At 38.1% G+C, this 20,780-nt stretch overlaps 1 protein-coding gene across 1 annotated transcript in view; it reads right to left on the bottom strand.

Moving 5' to 3' along the window:
- The window catches only part of ANKS1B (ankyrin repeat and sterile alpha motif domain containing 1B), a 455,905-nt gene extending 435,857 nt beyond the window's left edge, over positions 1–20,048 (bottom strand). The window contains exon 1 of the mRNA XM_014963686.1: positions 19,568–20,048. Coding sequence (XP_014819172.1) covers positions 19,568–19,701 — 134 coding nt within the window. The 5' untranslated portion in view covers positions 19,702–20,048. The remainder of the gene's footprint in view (positions 1–19,567) is intronic.
- Positions 20,049–20,780: the final 732 nt, after the last annotated feature.

The raw sequence follows: 20,780 nt of genomic DNA, 5'->3' as shown, positions 1-20,780 counted from the left end.
GGGTACGACCAAGAGCTGTGAAAGGACACAGAGACGCACAAGATATATGAAATAAAGGCTGAAGCTAAGAAGACAGCTGAACTGATTAAAAGAGTTGAACTTCCATTAAGTGAGAAGACACATTTGTTAGATGCTCTGCTAGAACACATTTTCCTAAACTGAATCCCATGAAAACTAAGCAAATGTCAGCAATAGTTTTGACAAAATACTAAGGCATATGACCACTGGCTACTCCAACCAAGCATTCAGTTGAAGCACATACAGTTCTGTGCAGCACATCGTAAAGTGCCATCTCTGTTATTAACCCACAACAGGTTCATTTAGTAAGTGGCTTGCAAGCTTGATCAGGCCTGAAAGATCACTTCTTTAGCCCTAAATACTCCAGTTCTTAGCCCCGTGAGCTGTTACCATGCAGCTGGTCAGCTGTGATGTAAAAATTGCACATGTTTAATGCTCGTGAGCATTGATATCACAAACATAGTGGAATTTCTATTTTATCAGGGTTTTTTTACAAAAGAAAGGGGAAATTAACATAGATACAATTATGTCAAAGTATTATAAAAGTCACATGAAAAGTCAAGAAATATCACAAATAAGACTTTATGATCTAAATTCAATTCCTGCTTATGTGTGCATAATCTTTAATTCAGTGATCTATTAAACACAATTTTTTTTCCTCAGTAAACCTGCCTCAGCCTGTCTATGTAACCTACTCTAAAGGTAGGTCATGATTCTGTACCAAAAGAACCTGTTGAATGTAGAGTTAAACAGCGAGGGACATATATTCTGAATGAACTAGAGGACTGCAAAGGGAAGAGGAAATTCATATGCAGGGTAGTGCAATGCTGCCCTAGAGACATAGACTTTTTCTACCACAGAGAGTGTTTTGATAGTAGGAAAGTCTCTTAAATCCAACTCTGCAAGAATGACCTTAAGCATGAAACTTTCAGGATGCCCAACTTTATATCCTGACTTGACTGTAAAAGCACTGTTGGCAGTTGCCCTGGTAGTCAGAGGAAATTGTGCTTTGCACTTTTAAATGGTATGTGATGACAAATATTCTGCAAAATCAGAAACCAGGTTTTAGGTATTCTGAACTATGCATCTAAAATTACCCAGTAATGTCGACCTTAATGTCTCAGGGCTTCACAGATCCATTTGTAAAATGGAATAATAATAGCCTGTCATGAAACAAGGTTGTTTTGAAAATAAATGCATTACGTTCGCAAAACTCTACTGAGAAGCATGTGAGGAAATTAATTCTCTTTGTAGAAACATCTCCATAATGTGCACTAAAGGCATAAGACCACACTAACAACGAGGAAATAAAATACTAAATAGGAACTAAGGGGGAGCCATCCATCTTGTATGATAAAGGGGAGTGAATTTTATCTGAGGAATACCGTGCAATAATGTACAACGTTCAGTGGTACATACAACATGCCCTCAACATACAGTCCACATGCCACAGTTCACGGGCAAACTATCTGCAGACAAACGTGTACAGAGACACAGGAACTGTCTGCGTAGAGCCAGTTTGGATCTAATAGCACTTCTTAGCAGCTATTAGATGCTAATAATGCTTCCAAAGCAGCAAAGTTCTCAAAGAATTGTAGTCACATTTGTACGCTGCTGAATCTGAGGTAAGAATTCCTCCTAGACCCAAGCTTGCTCTGCATATATTTAGGCTGGGTGTCATTCCTCTATGTATATGAATCTAAGTAGAGTCATATATAGATTCTTAGCTGGCTCTGTTGACCCCGACACAGATAACGTCTTCCACAGATAATATAGGTGAGTGTTACTTCTCCATGCTTCCCAGTGTTTCTGTGTTCAAGACCCTAAATATGCCCTCTCCACTGCTATGGCTCTGTGCCTAGACTTAAGATCTTTCAGAAGGAGTGACGCTTAGGAAGTGGGGTGCAGAAGTACATGATCTTGATCTTTGCAAGGCAGCTTTTTTACCCATTACATGAATTACTTCTTTCTCAAGACAATCACAAAATGATTGTAAAGAACTTCTCTTCATATCTCTTCTAAATAGAATATGGACATCTGCACTTATGTTTTAACTAACAATATCATCTCCCCAGGTTTGTTATAAACCACTAAACTAGCTAGTCACTGTACTTTTTCACAGTTTTTTTACTTTTCTATGCAAATCATTACTTTAATTATTGTATTCTCATGCTTATTCCAAAGCAGCTCCATTATAAATCTGAAGCACTTGAGTGTTAAATTCTTTTGTTTACAATATATTAAAAAGAAAGGCATTTCTGAACATGTGACACCCATCCAACACAATCTACTAATATCACCAAAGTCAATCAAATGCTAGTGAATCTAAAACTTTTCTCTCTTACTGCCAGTAATCCCCAGTCACACTTTTTTTCTTTTCACTTTTAGCTGTCATCTAAATTATCTCTGAAAGCATATCAGACATACTCATCTTAAGCTCTTTTCTTCAATGTCTGAAGTACTTCATGTTCCTATCAGGTATTTCTCCACAGGTTTTTATTCCTTCATAAACTTAAGTATAATCAGTCAAATACTCCAGCAATTCTTTAGGATATTTGATATCCTTATTATGGTAAATCTCAGTTCATAGAAGATTATACAACACAAGCAAATTTCCATATTCTAAGTAAAATAAGTCTCTCTATTTCACTCCTTCCCATTTTAAAGTTGGATGGGATGATGGGTGACTTGTCCTGTTTTAATCTAATGATATTTGTCATTGGCTCATCCTCAGAAAGGAACACCAATTATTTTTTTTAAACAAAGACATTAACTTCTCTCCTTTCAGACTAACTCCCTTTGTCAGTATATCCTTCCATCTAACTATTTCCAGCTCAATAGGCAACAACTCCCAATCTGTGTTCTTGTATTTTTTATTTCAGGTGATTCTACTAACGAAACTGGTAGAGAGTTTGAAAAAGAGTAAGGCAGAGAGAGATGTGGATGGAGAGAGAGGGGAGAGGAGAGAGGTAGAGAGAGAGATGCATGAAAAGATAGATTATTGGAGAGAGACAGACAGAGAGAGGGAACAAGGAAGGGAGAGAGAGGTGCACAGAGGAAGAGAGATACAGGGGAAAGGGAGAGAAAGAAAAAGAGATACTTAAGAGAGACTTCTGTGCTTTAAATTGACATATTTCAGTAATGCAATATTTCAATTAATATATTTTTCCCCAAACAGTTCAGACAGAAGTCATATATGAAGATAAATTAATTCAGCAGATAAAAATTATTGTACAAATATAAAACTTCACCATGGACAAGAATGGACTGATGATACCCATCTGAAAAGGGAACAGTTTTAAATCTTGTTCAGTGCTTAAACAAATCAAACCTACAATTGATACATGCACAATTGTTTAGTTCTTGCTAAGCCTATAAAAATATAGTCACAATACTTGGAAAAGTTCAGAGTTCTGGACTTTCAAGCCCATGCCACAGAGAAAAGAAAACTGCAAGTCCACTTCAAGCACTGCTAATATTTCTGATGCTACCATCAAAGCTCTAATGCATTTCTTACTCATCCAAAAAAGTCATCACACAAAAATAATGGAGTTGAGAAGTGTAGTCTAGAAAGAATTCCATACAGTACAAACAGAACAATCCCTTACTTTGCAACTTACTGCCTTTACAATCCAGTAAAGTGTTTGACTTCTACTTTTTAAGTTTTTGGTAATTCCACTTTTCTATGTGAAACTTAAACTAAGATAATTTTTGTTTGCTTGCTTCCACTTGTTTAAAAAAGAAAGAACAGAATGTGAATGTGATGGGAAGATCCCCCTTTACCATTTTTCTGTTCTCTGAGCAAATGTCCTGACCAATAATGCTTGTAAGTTTTGTTTCTAAGTCTTTTTGAAAGTATTTCAATATGTTTATATAACTATATATAATCTTTGGACCAGGGAAAAACTGTATGTTGGGTAAATCAGTGGATAGAGAATGCTTGGGATAATGACCAGAGACTTGAACCTGAGTATCTACATCAGAGGTTAGTTATATGATTATCAGTTTAACTACTGTTTTGAATTTTCTTACACTCCATGTCATTTCTATGCTAAGAAACACATATCACAAGTATCATATAAACTGGTACAGTTCAAGGGAAAAAGCTGGTGTTTCTTCATTAAAGCTGGATTTAGGGGAAAAAAAAAAAAAAAAAAAAGAAATCTTTATCCACTTTAATTTTACTACCTGTTTCAGTAGGATTAGCTGCCCTTCATGGCTACGTCACACATTCATGCACACCTACAGATATACAGACAGACATCTCTACCTTCTTGAAAAAAGACAGTGGTGGAGGGAAAAGGACACGTACCTTCAAAGTCATCATATCATTTGAGTAGTGAGTGCACAGATGGGGGCAGTAACACTCAGTTACACGGCATCAGTAATATGTTCAGTGTCTAGTTAGAGAATACATTGCTGTTAGCCAAAATACATTTTGTTCACTTGGAATGTGAATTAAACTTTAGGTGTGCAAGTCTCAGCTGTTACGCTAAAGATAAAAGATCCCAGCTTAAGCCTGAAGAGATGCATAACAAACTTCTCTTTGGGTACAGTAATTGCTACTCAGAGCATATATTCTTACTGACCAAAAAATTTGTTCAAAAATCAAACAATCACTTCAATATGATGAAAGAAAAAATCGGATACTGTATAACATACTTTAGCACAGCAACATACCAAATTAAGAGACAGATTATGTTTCAAGTGAGAAGTTAGTCAGAACATTATTTCCATTTCTCACAAATTTTAAGGTGGGTTACAAATCACTAATCTTAGTCCAATGTGTTTGTTTACTGTTTTTTCAGCATTTTCAAATCTAGTTAAATCTCTTTGCATGATTCCCATCAAAAGTAAACTGAAAAAAAAATTAGAAATAAAACAATTCTTCATAAATTAACCAATTGTTTTAAATACCAACTTTAAATGAAAAACAAAGATTTTATTAATTTATATTATTGTCAAGTTCTGCATGCTTAGATTTACAGCCCTAATAGAGTTGTAAAGGGAAAGAGATTTGTCATCAAAACCATAGTGCATCTGCCTGTGATGATCTGAATGTTAGGCATGTGACTGAAGTTGCATATATTTAGAAGAATGCACTGAGTGGTGCTAACACAGACAGGACAGCCCCCTTCGCTGCTCTGATAAATCTGTGCTCATTGAAATAGTTCCTGACAACCCCCTGTGTGAGCATCAATCCAACTGCCTTGAAAGTATCTGTTTTTCAGCCACAGTGACAATAAAGCAATTCTTTCCAGAGTTTCATAAGCTTTATAGGAGACTCAAATGATGCCCAATAAGTGTGGTAGTGCAATAATCTGAAATTAATCTGGTATATAGGTTGCTTTCTATGGAGCTGAGAAAGGAAATCCCCAAAGACCCCAAAATAACTGAATATACTTTTCAGGAATATAATGAATTGTCAGTTTTACCAAAAGGTTCATTCTTTCCAGGAAGATCTCAGCTGTATTCTGGATTTTTTTAAGAATCTTAGAAGACTGTAACAATGCATGCTGCATGACTGTTGCTGAAAGTACTGACAATGCTACAACATCTCACAAGTCAAGTGAAACTTGGACAGAGATGTGTCTTATGAGCTGACCTTCTGGAATAATTGTTCTTAATTCTTCTTTAGAGTTTATTTGGAATTTACCCAGAAATAGTGACATCTTGTGTCATTTTAGAAAGTCATATTTTCAGAGGAGATTTGAGTAATGAGCTACTATGAATTGAAGACTAGCCAAAGTAGTATACTTCCTTCCAAAGAGGTCTAGACACTCTGGCTCCATCCTTTAAACAGTAATCCTGAGACCTGCTGTCTCATTCTCTCCTGAGTTTTTTTTTTACCCCAAGAACACATTTAAACAGGAATACCCCTACCTTCCTTCTGGCTTTTTTTAGAGCTGGTGGTGGTTTTGGTTTTGGCATTTTCACAAGTAGCTAGGTAGATCCATTCACATATGCTACAGGTCTGCTGGGCAAAGACCAGACAACATCCAACCATTCCTGTGTATTTTTTTGTCACACTCTAAATAAATTTATTTGCCACTTCTTAGTTTTCATCAGTCTTTGAGGAAGGTTCTGAAAGTGGGTCTCTTCCTCTCTCTCCAGGAAGTTGTCATTCCCCGCTTCCCAAATCAATCCCGTATCTCTGGTCTTACCACTTTTTCCCAGCACTGTGTCTGTTCTTTCAAGTTTCCCAATGAATTTTGACCTTATTACGTTGTACTTTCCCATGCTATTGTCAAATTTAGTGCCTTCTGCACTCTTCAAAAGCATTAACTTAGATCTTAATTTTTTTCATACTAGACTCCCTGGCCTTGGGGTGAGTATCGGCGGCAAGGTCATCTTTTACAAGGTTGGCATAAGGAACTTCAGGATTCTTCATTTCCTAACTTTTTCTCTCTTTTTCAATCTGGGTGTCACAGTGGGAGAAAGGAAGGGGAGGAAAACAGTTATCCTGGGAAAAGGAGGGATGATGAGGAGAAAAAATTCTATGAGAACAGTACTTGGCTACTGCGGAAAGGGAAAGAAAGCTCTGTCTCTTACAACTATCATAATTAGCTGGTTTATTCCCTGGAGGTTGTCTACTGAAGTAGGCCACCTAACAGAGAGGAGGCTCCCTTGGCTGTTTAAAAGGCAGACATTTCTTAGCAAGATCACTTGCTTTTCTGAAAACTTATTTCCTGAGCCTGTGTCCTGTTACAACCAGGTGTACTTTAAAGCAAGATGAGGAGAAGCAAATGTTGCAACAGTTCATTTAATGGCAAAAACTATTGTTATGTTTAACCCCAGCCAGCAACTAGGACCACACAGCTATTCACTCACTCCTGCCTTACCCCCGACCTCCAGTAGGGTAGGGAGAAGCCAGAAAAAAAGGAGGGAACAAACTCATGTGTTGATTTAACAGAACAGTATCAGAATAGGAAAATACTACTACTAATAATAATAATGGTAAAATATACAAAGTAAATTGATGCAATACAATTGCTCTCACCACCTGATGATCTTGCCCAACCCATCCTGAGCAGCGATTGTGGATTCCTGCCCCCACAGGAAGAAAATTAACTCTATCCCAGCTGAAACCAGGACAACTATTTATGCATTGGAAACACATCACAAGATTTCTGTTGCTGTTACTCCTTTTCTGACATTTATACCTGTATAACTCTTACAACACAGTTTTGAAGCACTTAAACAATTCCTGTAGCAAAGATATTTTGTCATAACTGCTGGTAACAGTCTAAGTCTTGGAGTTCTGGTATATCGTCAAGTTTGATCAAAAGACTGAAGAGACCATGTGGTTAAAGTCATCTCCAAGCATGTTTTGAAAACTGACAACAAAAAAAGCGTATTTTTCATCATACACTCCTCAGAAACAGAAAAACTGTTTGAATATCTATAATTGTTAAAACAGTCACATCACAAACTGGCTCAATTTTATTTTGTCATAAGATGTAGTATTTTGTGTGAAACAGTATTAAAAATTTCAACATAAAACTTATTCCTAAACACTAACTGAAGAAATCACTGGCCTACTTGCAGCCACACTGCTGTTTCATTTCCATCTTCACAAACTATTTACAATTAAAATTTGATTTTCCTTTCCTCACCTTTGCTGTTTCAGGCAATACAATGGAAATCCTGTCCAAATGCATATCATTACTTTGCCAGAAAGTAAAAAAGGAAAAAAATATGAAAAAAAAAAGAAATATACTCCAGCACCCCTAATCCCACATCATTTTTAAAAGGATTTGGGATACACATTGGGAGTTGTAGTTTTGGTAAATTAATAGAGGCATCTCCAAATTCAGTATTTTCTGTTCACCACCACACAAGTAGTCTATATCTACATTCTCAAAAGAAACACATTTTTCTATTGAAAATATATATATATTTCTGTGAAAATATATGTGGAAATATATATACAGAAAACTGCATTAAAAATTATTGAGGTAGTAAAGGCAAGGATTAAAGTGCTGGTGCTAAGTCATCCCACTTATGCATATCTATTAGTCTTAATAATTACATGATTCCGTATTATTTTTCCCTGATCTTGGAGCAGTTGAATACCTATACCCTATAATGAGGATGACTGAACAAGAACTCTTTTCTATTTGAAAATCAAAGCTATTGAAAGGTGTGTTGGTATTTACTAAATCAAGTATTTACCAAAACAAGTTAAGAACAGGAACAGCAGTTTAATGCTGCACCACAGAACTATCCATGTCTGTACTCCAGAAACAAACCTCTGAACATCTGAACAGATCTTTATACATTTGAACATATAAAATGCTACTTAATTTATAGAGAATGTTCTTCACATAATACTTCATTAAGATGTGAAACTCTTGCTGTGAAATGCTATGAATGCTAAAAATTTGCATTGCTTCAAAGATGAATTGAATAAATGCATGGAATAAAAATCCACTGGAGCTATTAAATACAAAGACAATACATCTGACTTGGAAAGCTGCTGTAAATTGTTGAAAGCCGTGAGAGTACACTGGAGGAAGTATTACTCACTACATGCTTGCTTTGCTATTATACTCTTCTGAGACCAGCCTCTTAACTCCCAGTCACTACTGGCGAAGAGTACTTGGCTAGATGGACCTTCATTCTGACCAAGAGCCATTCCTGTTTTTACACGAGCTTTATTAATACTGTGAAAAATGAGCTCTGTGTATTTAACATTTAGAAACACCAAGTTAGTGGATATATCTCACCATAATCTAACTGTGCTTCAGTTAGCATTTGTGAACTGCAGATATTAACACTCTGAGGCAGCCACAGAAGTACTGTGACAGTGAACTCATTAATGTTGTGAAGCGGTCAGATACTATAGTGACAAACACCACTGAAAAGCCCAAGAGAAAAATTAATCATTCTTTTTCTAGAGAAGAGTTTGAATTGTGTGCAGTAAATAAAGCTCAGGGCTAAACACTGAATAGTAAGGATAAAAAATATTGAATAACTGCTTGTTCAGTGAGCACTGTCTGTCCTAAACAGCAACTGAGGTAAGTACCTTGTGAAAGAAAACGCTACAAGATTGTGTCATTAAAAAATATATGACGACTACATTCAGGGGGCTAAATAAAAATTTCACCAGCAACCTTGTTTTACTATTAATAAAAAGGCAAACTAAAACTCCTGAAATTTCACCATGTGGTGTCACCTTGGCAAAATTTTACAGGATGATTTAGGATCTCTATATCCATCAAAACAATCTCTTCGATTTAAACTAATGGAATGACTGATGGCACTTATATTAACCTCTATTTTAGCACTAAACGAAAATGAGACAGTTTGCAAATGCATTTCACAATTTTTTTTTTTATAGCAAGGAAATATGGAAATGTCAGGCTTTGAATGAAAACTGTATTTCAGTGGATATACTTTCTTTATTCTGCTGAATGTAATCTCTTTTTCCCTGTTCCTTGTATCTTGTGTCCTAAACATACCTCTTTCTTCACCAGTGCTAACCTCTATGGTCAACCAGTCTCAGTTCTTATTCCCAGTCTCAATTTTTATACCTATTTCCTTTACCAACCATTTCTAGCATTCCAGCCTTTTCAGATTTTTATATACAGCCTGCTTGCCAAAACACTCCAAATACTCATATTCAAGTCTCTCTTCCTCCACCTGTCTTCTATCCACATCTCACCCAAAACACATACAGAGCCATTCTTTTAGAGGTCTCATTTTCTGCTTATGTCATCACTCCTGTCTTTATGAAATCAATTTACATAGTCTACATGAAAGTAAAAATAGAGGGGATAGATTTAACTCTACTGACAGGAAAACAACAGATTTGTAACATATACCTGTACTATACACCTTATGCTTTATTTCTACATTTAATACATTTGGTTCACCAAAATGTTACTTGTGCACATTATGTGAGAGGGTCCCTGGCAGATCATTAGACCACTTGGTTATGCAAGATGCTGCTCTGCAATAAATGTGCACAAAACAGGAAGAAGAGTGATTGCAAAATACTTACGAGCATAATCTGACAAATTAGCTATATAGATGACAAGGAGGATATGGAAGTGGATAAATAATTACTCCAGAAAATTGAAAACTAAAAATAATTGTAAATTATGTTTTTTAGGAAACTGTACCAATGACTTAGAGGGTCAGACTGTTAATATTGATGCGCTGGGGGGTATAAACTGCAAAAATAACCTAGACACACAGATTCAATGCTCATATATAGTGGCATTTAAAAATAGGAAACAACGACCCTGACAACTCAGCAAGTAAGCATGGAAGACATTAAATTCATGGATAACTCTCAGAAAAAACAGTAACAAACACACTAGAAAGTTACATCACAAAGGTTTGAAATTGAGGAAATGTGCAGAGGGGAAATATCTATTCCAAAAGATATTACCAAATCTATTTTATAAAGCTCTTTTCATTTTTACTTTTTCTAAATGGCATCTAGTTCCTGGACACTTCTCATACTGTGACAATATGAATACTTTACAACCTAAACTATTTCAGCACTCATCTGGGTTATGAAGGGTTAGGAAAAAAATCCACACACTAATCACACAATTCTTACAGGAGAAAGAAGTTACTAATGTGTAAGCTCAAAGACTAAATGCGTTATTTTGTAATGACTGATATGACAGAAATAGAAGAAAAACACACAAAAAATTGTCCAACTCCAGCATAAGAGTCTGCAGTGGTGCAAGAGGTCGTCCCAGCTGCAGGACTTCACAATGGCTTTGGCTAAATTTCATGAGGCTCCAATTAGCCCATTTCTCCAACCTGTCCAGGTCCCCCCTAAGAGCAATTCTTACGAATCGTTTCTCCCCAATTTGGTATCATCTACAAAAATGCTATACTTGATATATTGCAATCAATATTGGCCCTTGAATCCTGAGGAAACCCCCTAGTAGACACCGATAGCTGGATCTGTTGTACTGTCGTTAGTACTGTTGATCACAACACTCAGAGACAATGCAGTCCAGCCAAGTTTCCACCCATCTGATCATCCCCCTCTTCAGTCCATAGGTCACCATTTTGACTGAAAGAGACCACTCTAAAGAAAAGCTAAACAGCATTTATGGTTCTCCCCTTGTCCACAGAGGCAGTTATCTCATCGTAGAAAGCAATTAATGTTGGCCTGGCATTATTTGAGCTTGGTAAATCCATGCTGACTGTTCTCAATCACCTTCTTGTCCTTTATGTGCCTGGAAATGACTTCCATGAGGATACGCTCTGTAACTTTCCCTAGGACTTAGGTTAGATTGATGAGCTTGATGATCCCAGAACCTTTGTCTTGCCCTTTTTGGAGAAGGGTGTGAGGTTTTCCTTTTCCAGTCATCAGAAACTTCCTATGCTTGACATGACCTTCTAAAGATAACACTGGCCTTGCAATAACATTGGTCTCTTGGATTTATGCGTTCCCCTGATCTTCCTCTACTGCAAGGACTGTTTCATTGGCACAAATTTGGCTAGTAGGCTCAGGAACCTGGAAAGTCAAACTTTACCACCAAAAAAACCAAGGCAGAAAAGGTAACGAGTGCCTTGCCTTTTCCATGTGCTTTGTCCCTAGGTCTCCTGCCTCACTGAGCAGTAGGTCAACATTTTCTTTTGCTGTCAATATATTTATTTTTGCCTTTCCCATCACTCACTAGTTTCAACTCCAGCTGTTTTCTAATTTCATTCTTGCACACTTGGCACATTTGTAACAAACCTCATGTGATACAGCATCATGCATTACATATTTTTCATCTGTCTCTAACTTCAACCATCTAGCATTTGGTTCTGCCTCTGGCTGGTACTACTTCTGAATTCATCCAAATTAGCTATAAATTAGGAGAGGTAATCTACACAATATTTGTTTTAACCTAGCTATTTGAGTGGTCATTTATACATAAAATATATATATACACCTTCAATTAGAATTTTTCTTTTCCTGTTCTTCACTGAAATATTTTCACCTACAAAAATATTTAAATTAGGGATGTGGTTCAATTTGAAACAAAATCATTCAATATCTACTTTAGGGCTAGCTGAATCATTCTTTATGCTCCCTAACTGTATTGATTAGATCTCCATTGGCTATAATGGGAACTTAGACACATAGCACAGACATCAACACCTACAGAAACATAGCTACCACCGGGTGTTTTAAATTGGAACCAAATTGCAGTCGAGATGTCATTTTTAGCACTTCTTCTTTCTTTAGAAAACGTATGTGCAACAAATGAAAAAGGTGTAAAATGATTTTAATAAAGCACAACCTCATGAAATTAAATCTCACAGAACCTTTCTCATATTAGATACATGTACATTATTAGAAATTTATAGATGTTAAAATTAGGTACAGAAGAGTAGATATATCACTTCTTAAATGCAAAATGAACATTCTGAAAATACTATCACGAAAAAGTAATTAAAAAGTCATAAAGTCTTCCCATGAAGGCTATAAAGTTCAAACAAAATGTATTCCCTACTTCCCAAAAGGATCCATGTACATGAAAATGTCATATCAGTAGGCAGGAATTAACACTGGTTATGATGCCTTACACATCTAACATTAAAAGTTGTCAAATTATTTTACCACGAAGTAATTTTGAATTAGGATGTGCACCCTGATTGGAAGTGGCCAGCAGAAAAATACCATGGTAGAAGGGAATTCCAGCTATGAACTCTTTTATATGTCACTTCCCCAAGAGAGAAGGCTAAGCTTGCTGAAGGAAAGGGAGTGTAACTGCACTCCACACTGTATTGTCCCTTAGGGATCATATACCAGTAGCATAAATTAAAGCAGTTTATAGGACTCTTCAAATAGTGCCTATGTGAGGGCAATAAAAAAATGGCCTAGAGCTATAAGCAGCTCCTTCATTGCTCATTCACGAATACCCATACAAACTCTAACTGAGGCAAATAAAAGAATAGGCTTGTAGATTTTTAGAAAGATGGTTATGTTCTCCTTGATCACTAGTGCAGGGACTGTGAAAATGCTTGTCTTAAAAGCATCTGTATTTGCTCATCACAAAACATTTCCAAACTTGACAAGTCACAAGATAGCAGACCTTTCAGATTACGTCATTCTTCATTTTATTTCATTTATTTCCTGTCTTAGTTCTGCTATAACACTACCACTTAAAATCAGCAATGCCATATATCAATTTTAAAAATGCATAAAGCAGCATTAATTCTATTGAATTACCAAACTACTAAAATCATCAATGATGTCAGACAAGAGGGAAAACAAGATGGTGATCAAAACGCACTTATGTGGTCTTCTGCAGTTAGACACTAGCCATCTAGTGGCTAAGAATTCTAGGAGAATTCTAGAAGAATTCTGAAAGAATTCTTTAAGTTACAGACACTTCAACCTTCTGGGGTTTTTCTTTACCTTCTCCTTAACATGTTTGTAAAATTTCTTTTATTAGTCTCCCTGACTCCATCATAAACTCCATCAGTCCTCCCAGCACTAATACATCCTGTGTTGATCCTATCTACGGGCAGATACTATCACCTTGGTAGATTTTACACTAGATCTACAGGTCTTGCTGGTCATTTTTTACAATTGGTCTAACATTTTAGAAAACTAATAGAACGCACACTTGAACAATACTCAGAAAACAAGATCTAGAGTAAGGAGAAGCGAGAAGTTTATCCATAGAGATGAACTAAAGATCTGTGAATCCAGGATCATGCTGAGCTCCTAGGGAAAATTTATTACACAAAATTTGTGAATTGCCTTGCCCTTAACAATAAGATCTCTACCAGATGTCCTGGATACTGCCCATATCATTACCTTTGCATATGGTATTTGTTTCAAACTTTGGAAGAAATCTAAGGAAATCCAAGAATAAAATTTTGTCTAAACTTTGATCGAAAGCATTTATCAAAAATAAGAATAAAAATAAGTCTAGGAAAGGCAGAAAATAACAAAATTAAGGTTAAGCTTTAAGAGAGGCTCATACGTTTGAAACATGAAACATGCAGAATCAAAGCAACAATCAACTATCACTAATACCGAACAGCATCAACTAAGAGTTGTAGTGGTCATTAATTCGCATTTCATACTGAAAGACAAAAAGAAGAAAAATTAAATATGTCCTGGGAATGCCGGTCTCTGCTTTGGACATCAATACAAAAACCTCCATGTATTAATTAAAAGCAGTGTAACTGAAATTAGAAATAAGTATAGACTAATTGGATGCCCCATTGACCTATACGTAACAAATACTTATCGTTTCATTATCTGCATTGGTTGTCTGAAATAGATACCTTCTAACATAGAAACAAGTGGCCTCAGAAGTATGTGATCCCAGAGCTCTGCTAGTGCAAGCCTCAAAAAATACAATCTCTTTATATAGTCAACTTAAGAAAGTTTCTCTTCCTTTAAACAACACTATTTGTCATGCAGAATGGAACTAGTGCCTTTATATTTGTTGCTAAGGTGATCTATTTGTTATTTAAATTATAATGTGAAAACAACTTTGTTAAAATTATAACTAAAGCTTCATAGTATTTCAATATTTTAAATGCTTTCTGCTCTACAAGCAATATCTAAGCGTGATCTGATTTTCCATAGGAAGCTGAATGAATCACAGGGCTCTGCACAAGGATAGAAGATTTGTGTGGCTCTCAGCGTGCACCGAGACCATCAGGCTAAACTGTGGCTTTGCTGTGAGCAAGACACTGCTCTGAGAAACAGATGAGGAAACAGATTGCAACTCGCAGACTGACAATCTGCTTGCTGGGTTTCTTATACTTTAGAGGAGAAATATCTTGGGCCAGGCCTATACATGGTGTAGCTGAGCTAACTAAGGATAAGCAAAGAACAGAGCCATTCCCTGCCACAGCGTGCCAAGTTTAGTAGGGGAAAAAAAAAGCTCCATGCAGGCTGCTCCGCCCTCCCATGCTGTGTAATGGCAGTAGCCAACAAAGAGCAAGAAGAGGCCAACTCATCCTTCCCTACTACTCTGTGCCAGTTCACAATTAATCATATTCTATAGAATCATAGAATCATAGAATGGTTAGAGTTGGAAGGGACCTTAAGGATCATCGAGTTCCAACCCCCCTGCCATGGGCAGGGACACCTCCCACTAGAGCAGGTCGCTCAAAGCCCCATAGTCCTGTTAAAAATCTAAAACTCTTTTAACAGTAAAGTTTAAAAAGACCAAAAATTAGCATTTAATCAAGAACAACCCCTTTTTCTTTAGGTTGTAATACATTAGTAGAGCAAAAAGGCACGTACGTGACTGCATGTGGCAAAATGATATAAGGTCTCTGAGATACAGGAAGACCTTTAAAGTTATTCTCCCTAAAACACTTTGAAAGAAACGAAGCCTGTCTTTATCAAATAATGAAAAACTGGTTGGTCAATAAAAACATGTTCTGTATATGCAGATAATCAAATTAAGCAAATTGAAAATACCGGTTTTGTTAGAAACACTTTACTCTTCTTATGTGTTAAATCATTTAACGCACATTTAAGGATTTGCGATACAGGAACTGAATTATGCATTCTGTTAGGACTGTGGGATTTCACTCGCAAGTTTTCATGTTATACTGGAATAATATAAAAGTCAATGAAAAAATTTAAAAATCTCAAAATTCTCTTTGCAATCTATTACACACCCAAAAAAATATTAGTTTTTTAATATGAAACATAGTTAATATACTAATATGTGACAATTCCAGTAAGTGAAATCCCAGAAGAAACAGAGAAAAGAAACTTCCCTTACAGTTTAGTCTTCTAAACTCTGAATGTTTTCTGAGGTGTCTCAAAATATCCTTGTTTCACAGTAAAAGAACAGATCCAAACACTGCTCTACTGTTTTGGGTTGGAGACTGTAGTCTATACATACATATTACACATTTTTAGATGTCCTAGTGTATTGAACCTGGAATGTAGTTCTATCTCCACAGGGCACAATTCTTTTTTAAAAACCTATGCAGATGCCTCAGAAACTGATGGGCCAATAAATACCCAGGTTTAAGCAACTAAATTACTCTATGCCAGGTGTTTACTGAGGATAATACTTGCTCTAGTATGTTGCAATGCCTTATGCTAACTTTTGCATCTCAGGGATTCACCCGCTGTATATCTACCTAAAATCTTTGTATTCCAGAGCAAGGCATGGAGATTTGAGGTAGGGGACCACAAACTGACCCAGAGCCTTTCAGTGCTTCTCCTGAAATGAAACAACTTCTACAGTCCACACAGTCAAACATCAGTGATTTGTTGTCATTGGTTTAGATTAATTAATTTGGGCATAAGGTCTTACACGGTATCTATTACAGATACCTGGGTGCATATGACCTCTTAATTTAGCATATAAAATTTTTATGCACTTTACACATAGTCTACTTTAAGCATATGTTTAAATCTTCACAAGAATTCATTCATATATTTATATGTGTGCTTAAATAGCCTTCTGGAACAGTGTTGTTTTCCTGAACTGTTGTCATAATTTAATATAATGACTTAGAAGCAAGCCCTTTAGAAATTAGATAATTTACCCTGCAATTAACATTGGTGAATAGGATCAACTGTAAAACAACCATACTAGTTTGCCCTATTTTTCCCCCAAGTACCATAAAATACACCGAGTCAGAAAAAAGTGCTATATAAAAGTAAATAGGAGATCAGAGCTCAGATAGTTTGTTCCTTGGTTCTGATACCAATCGATGTGTATTTTTCAACTCATGAATATTATATTTCATTCATAAGGTACATAATTACTGCAAAGCAAATTTCCACAAAAAAGGCATCAAACCATGGAGAATTCAGCCACATCAACTGAGTTGCCTCCAGCACTTAAAAGAAATCCAAAGGGAAAGCATACTGCCATTTAGACCAACTTATCAGGCACAGTATTAGTCCATTTGTACGCTGAAAGACTTCGGCTTTTCCAACCTAATGCTAGGAACAGCATTGCCAAAAGGAGAAAGAAAAAGCAACACGTACCTTCCTCACCGTACCTTCCTCACCACAACAGGACATATACAGTTTTGGGGCACCATTTTGGAAACTGAGATAATTATAATCAAAAAAACACCAGGAGCTACTGTCAAATATGATGTCTCCTAAAGATTCTATAAAAAGAAGAAAAATACATCCCTATGTTTTTTTCTATTGCATTCACTTTGTTATAACTTTCAAATGCAGTTTTAGTCTAATAAACTGTATGCAAAAAATACTAGTATAGCTCTACTAGTAAGCTACTTCAATTGGTTTTCTATTAAAAAACTCTTCAGATCCTCCTAATCTCAAATTCCAACTTTTATACTGTAACTGTACAATCATGGCTCTTCTACAACTTTCCTATTTTCAGTAAGTGTTGATTTCCTAAACAGGATCAAGATGGTAGTATGACTCCCTTTCAGTACCTTCTTTTCTTTCCATGTGTTCTGTACCAAGATAAATCCAACCTTAATTTTGCATGTCATTCTGGAAATAATCCATAATTGCTGGGATCAGTTAGATCATGCAACATCTCCAAAAAAAGGTATGTTAAAATACCTAGCATATATAATTCTGTCTTGAAAATACTCTTTATAATGCATAGTAGTTTCTGCTTTGGGCATTCCTGGTAAAACAAATGAAATTATTAAGATTCCCGCTAAAAAAGCATTATGTTCAACAGCATGTCAGATTGTGAATGTTTATGCATCAATCTATTACTGAATTCTTTTTAGATGTATTCAAATAACTTTTTTAAAATAAGAAATATTTTTGCAGCTGTATGCTAAATTTTTACTTTTAATTTTTCAAGTTAAGTTTACAGAAGCTATAGACATTCTAAATAAGATTAATAAGAAATAAATAAAACAGTACATGTTTTACTTTGTTTTACTTCTCTTTAAGACAAGTGCACTTCCAGGAAAAAAAAAAAAAAAAAGACTACAGTTGAGTTTACAACCTAAAATACTTACATTCTGAATAACAAACAATGACTCTCATGACCTGATCTGTATATACAAAACACATGGTTAATGTGTTCCGTATATACAAAGTAACACACAAAGGAAAACACAAGCAAATACACTCCCTCTGGATATACAGAACTTACCATATACAACATGAAAGTAACAGTATTACGAATATAGCACAGGCACTAGTTCTGAAGAAAGTCACTATACAAATCATGTAGTAGAACTGGATTATACATGGCTAGTCATTGTACTGAAGTGAACTTCTGTACTTATAAAAAAATGAGTATCACATTTTAAGACTCATATTTCAAAATCAACCAATTACCTGGCATACTCCTTGCTAAGCAGCGTATTCAAGTGCAGTACAAAATGCAATCACATGGTGTGATTTTGGTCAATGGGCTAGCAATTAAACAATAGTGCAATAACTATTTGAACTGGGCACCACCAAACTTTGGCAAACTACGAATATCTGAACTGTTTTGTTTACAGCACTAAAACCAGCTTTAAAGTACCAAGACTTCATAATAGAGTTTAAACAGGTATAATTTGTACTGTCACTACATTTCCTCTGATAGGGAACACTGAAATAATATAAATATATTGACAAGGTGGTACTAGAATCACAAATATGTTTTAGTTTAAGCGATTTCCATTTCTCTAGGCCTTTCTTGCCAGAACACAAAAAACAACAAACCAATACCAAAACAAACCAAACCAAAAACCAACCAAGCAAACAAAAACCAACCAAAAAACCCAGTTTATTCAAAGTTCTAGGTCAACAGTGTTTAAGTTCATTTTGTCTTCTTTTGCTATGCCTAGTGTATTATTAAACACTAGCACTGGACTGTGGTTGCAGACCTTTTCGTGTTTGAATACTGTCAAATGTCATAAACGCTTGTGATAACACTCTTACTTAAGAGCATGATGAAATTTAACATCAAAGCCATGCTGTACATTGTCTGAGATATGACTAATGACTAAAGTTAAGTCCTTTCACCCAACATGGCCAGTAACCCAGTTTCACTCCACTAAAACCAGCTATCTTGAAAGTCATGCTGCTCTTACCTAACCTGCTCCATAAGTTTTACATCTCCTCTGCCTCAATGAGCTCTCCTAAAAAAAGATGCCATTTCTTTGTTTTGCAGGCTCATTACTACAGCATGCCTAATTTCTTCTGCAAGTGAGGGCAGCAACTATGGGTGAAGGCATGGGGTGAAGCTACAGCTTTTTACACAGAATTCCACAATGCAATGCCTTAGCTGTGATTAACAATTCTATCTGCCATTAAAAGTAGCAATTAGAAGATGAAATATCAAAGGAAGGGTAATTAGTATATCGTGCACATTAGCCCAGCAATAAAAATGTAAGTTCTGCACCACAGCTAGTAACAGAATGAACAAGTACCTTACAGACGCATTGAAGGGAAGAAATTCAGTATCACTATATTAATAAAATGACTGCCTGTGACTTTAAACACAGGCGCACTTGTACTTGACTAGAGAGTGAACGATTTATTGTTACTATGAAGGATGCAGGAATGGAAATGGAGATGAGAGGGGCGATGATGATGACAGGGAAGAAGAGGTTAATATCCCCAGGATCTGATGGGGAACGATGTCCCTACCTCAGTAAGCTGGATAAGGGAATAGCTCCAGATCCACTGCCCAGGATCCCTCCTTTCCTCCCAGAGAGGAGTTTCTCCACCAGAGCCACATTCCCAGTGCGAGCAGCTTCCAGCAGTTCCTGGTCCTTGCCCATGGTCAGGAACCAAGCAGCCCCTCACGCACCCCACCGCGCACTGGGAGAGCTACACCCCGGGCCCCCGCGGCCCCTTCTCTCCACGGAGCGGTGTCCCCTCCCCAGACCCTGCCTCGGAGCAGAGCGGAGCAGAGATTCCTGCAGTCCCTTCCAGACCAGCAGGAGCAGCAGCAGGAGGGAGGAGGAGAATCACCTCCTCCTAGTTTCACTGGATCATTTCTGGGTGGAGTGTGGAAGGGAAGGGGAGGGGAGGGGGGGGAGGACGAGGCCAATAAAGAACCTCCCCCCCCAGCACACACTCCAATGCACACACCCTCAGCCCCGGCCCGGCCGGGGGGAGCGGGCAGCCTCAGCCCCCGTGCCCGTGGACCGGCCGGGCTGAGGGGAATAACGACCCTCACAGACGGACGGGCGGACGGAAGAAGGGAGGGGCGGAGGGAGGAGGCGCAGCCCTGACTTGCCAGGCCCGTTGCTGGGGAGACGCGGCTGGCGCGCTCTCAATGGCTGCCCGGGCTGGCTGCCCCCTCCGCCTGCCCCAGCCTTTCGCCGCCGCCGCCGCCGAGGGCTCCGTTGCCTCCGCCCTCCCGGCCCCGCCCCGCCCCGCCCCGCCCCGCGCGCCCCTCGCCAACGGCAGCGCCTCGCGCTCCACTGCGGTGCCGCGCGCCGGCCGTTGCTGCGGTGTACGGGCTGTGCGCGCGCGCGCCGGCGGTTGGGCCGCCTTCCTTCCCACCCCCTCACCCCCCTTCCCCAGGTGCGGCGGCCGGGGACCCCAGCGGCCGGAGCGCTCCGCGGGGCGGCCGCGGCAGCGGGACCGGGTGCTGCAGGGCAGCGCCGGGGAGGTGGCGCCTCCTGGCGCTGCGGAAAGGGAAGGGAGGGAGGGAGGGACCGAGCGACCCGCGGGCCGGGGCCAAGCCGGGTGCGCGTGGTTCTGCCGGCGCTGAGGAGGGCGCGCGCGCCCCTGGGTGCGGCAGGGGGCGAGGCTGCGGTGCCCCGCGGAGGGCTGGCTCCTGAGGGGGCGGCAGGGCGGAGGTGGGTGGGGTGGAAGGGACCGCGGCGTTATTCCCCGTGTGGGTGTGTGA

Source organism: Calidris pugnax, unplaced genomic scaffold (assembly GCF_001431845.1).
Source record: "Calidris pugnax isolate Ruff unplaced genomic scaffold, ASM143184v1 scaffold44, whole genome shotgun sequence".
Lineage (NCBI taxonomy): Eukaryota > Metazoa > Chordata > Aves > Charadriiformes > Scolopacidae > Calidris > Calidris pugnax.
Note: the sequence above shows the minus strand (reverse complement) of the source record. Positions and strands in the feature narration are given on the sequence as shown.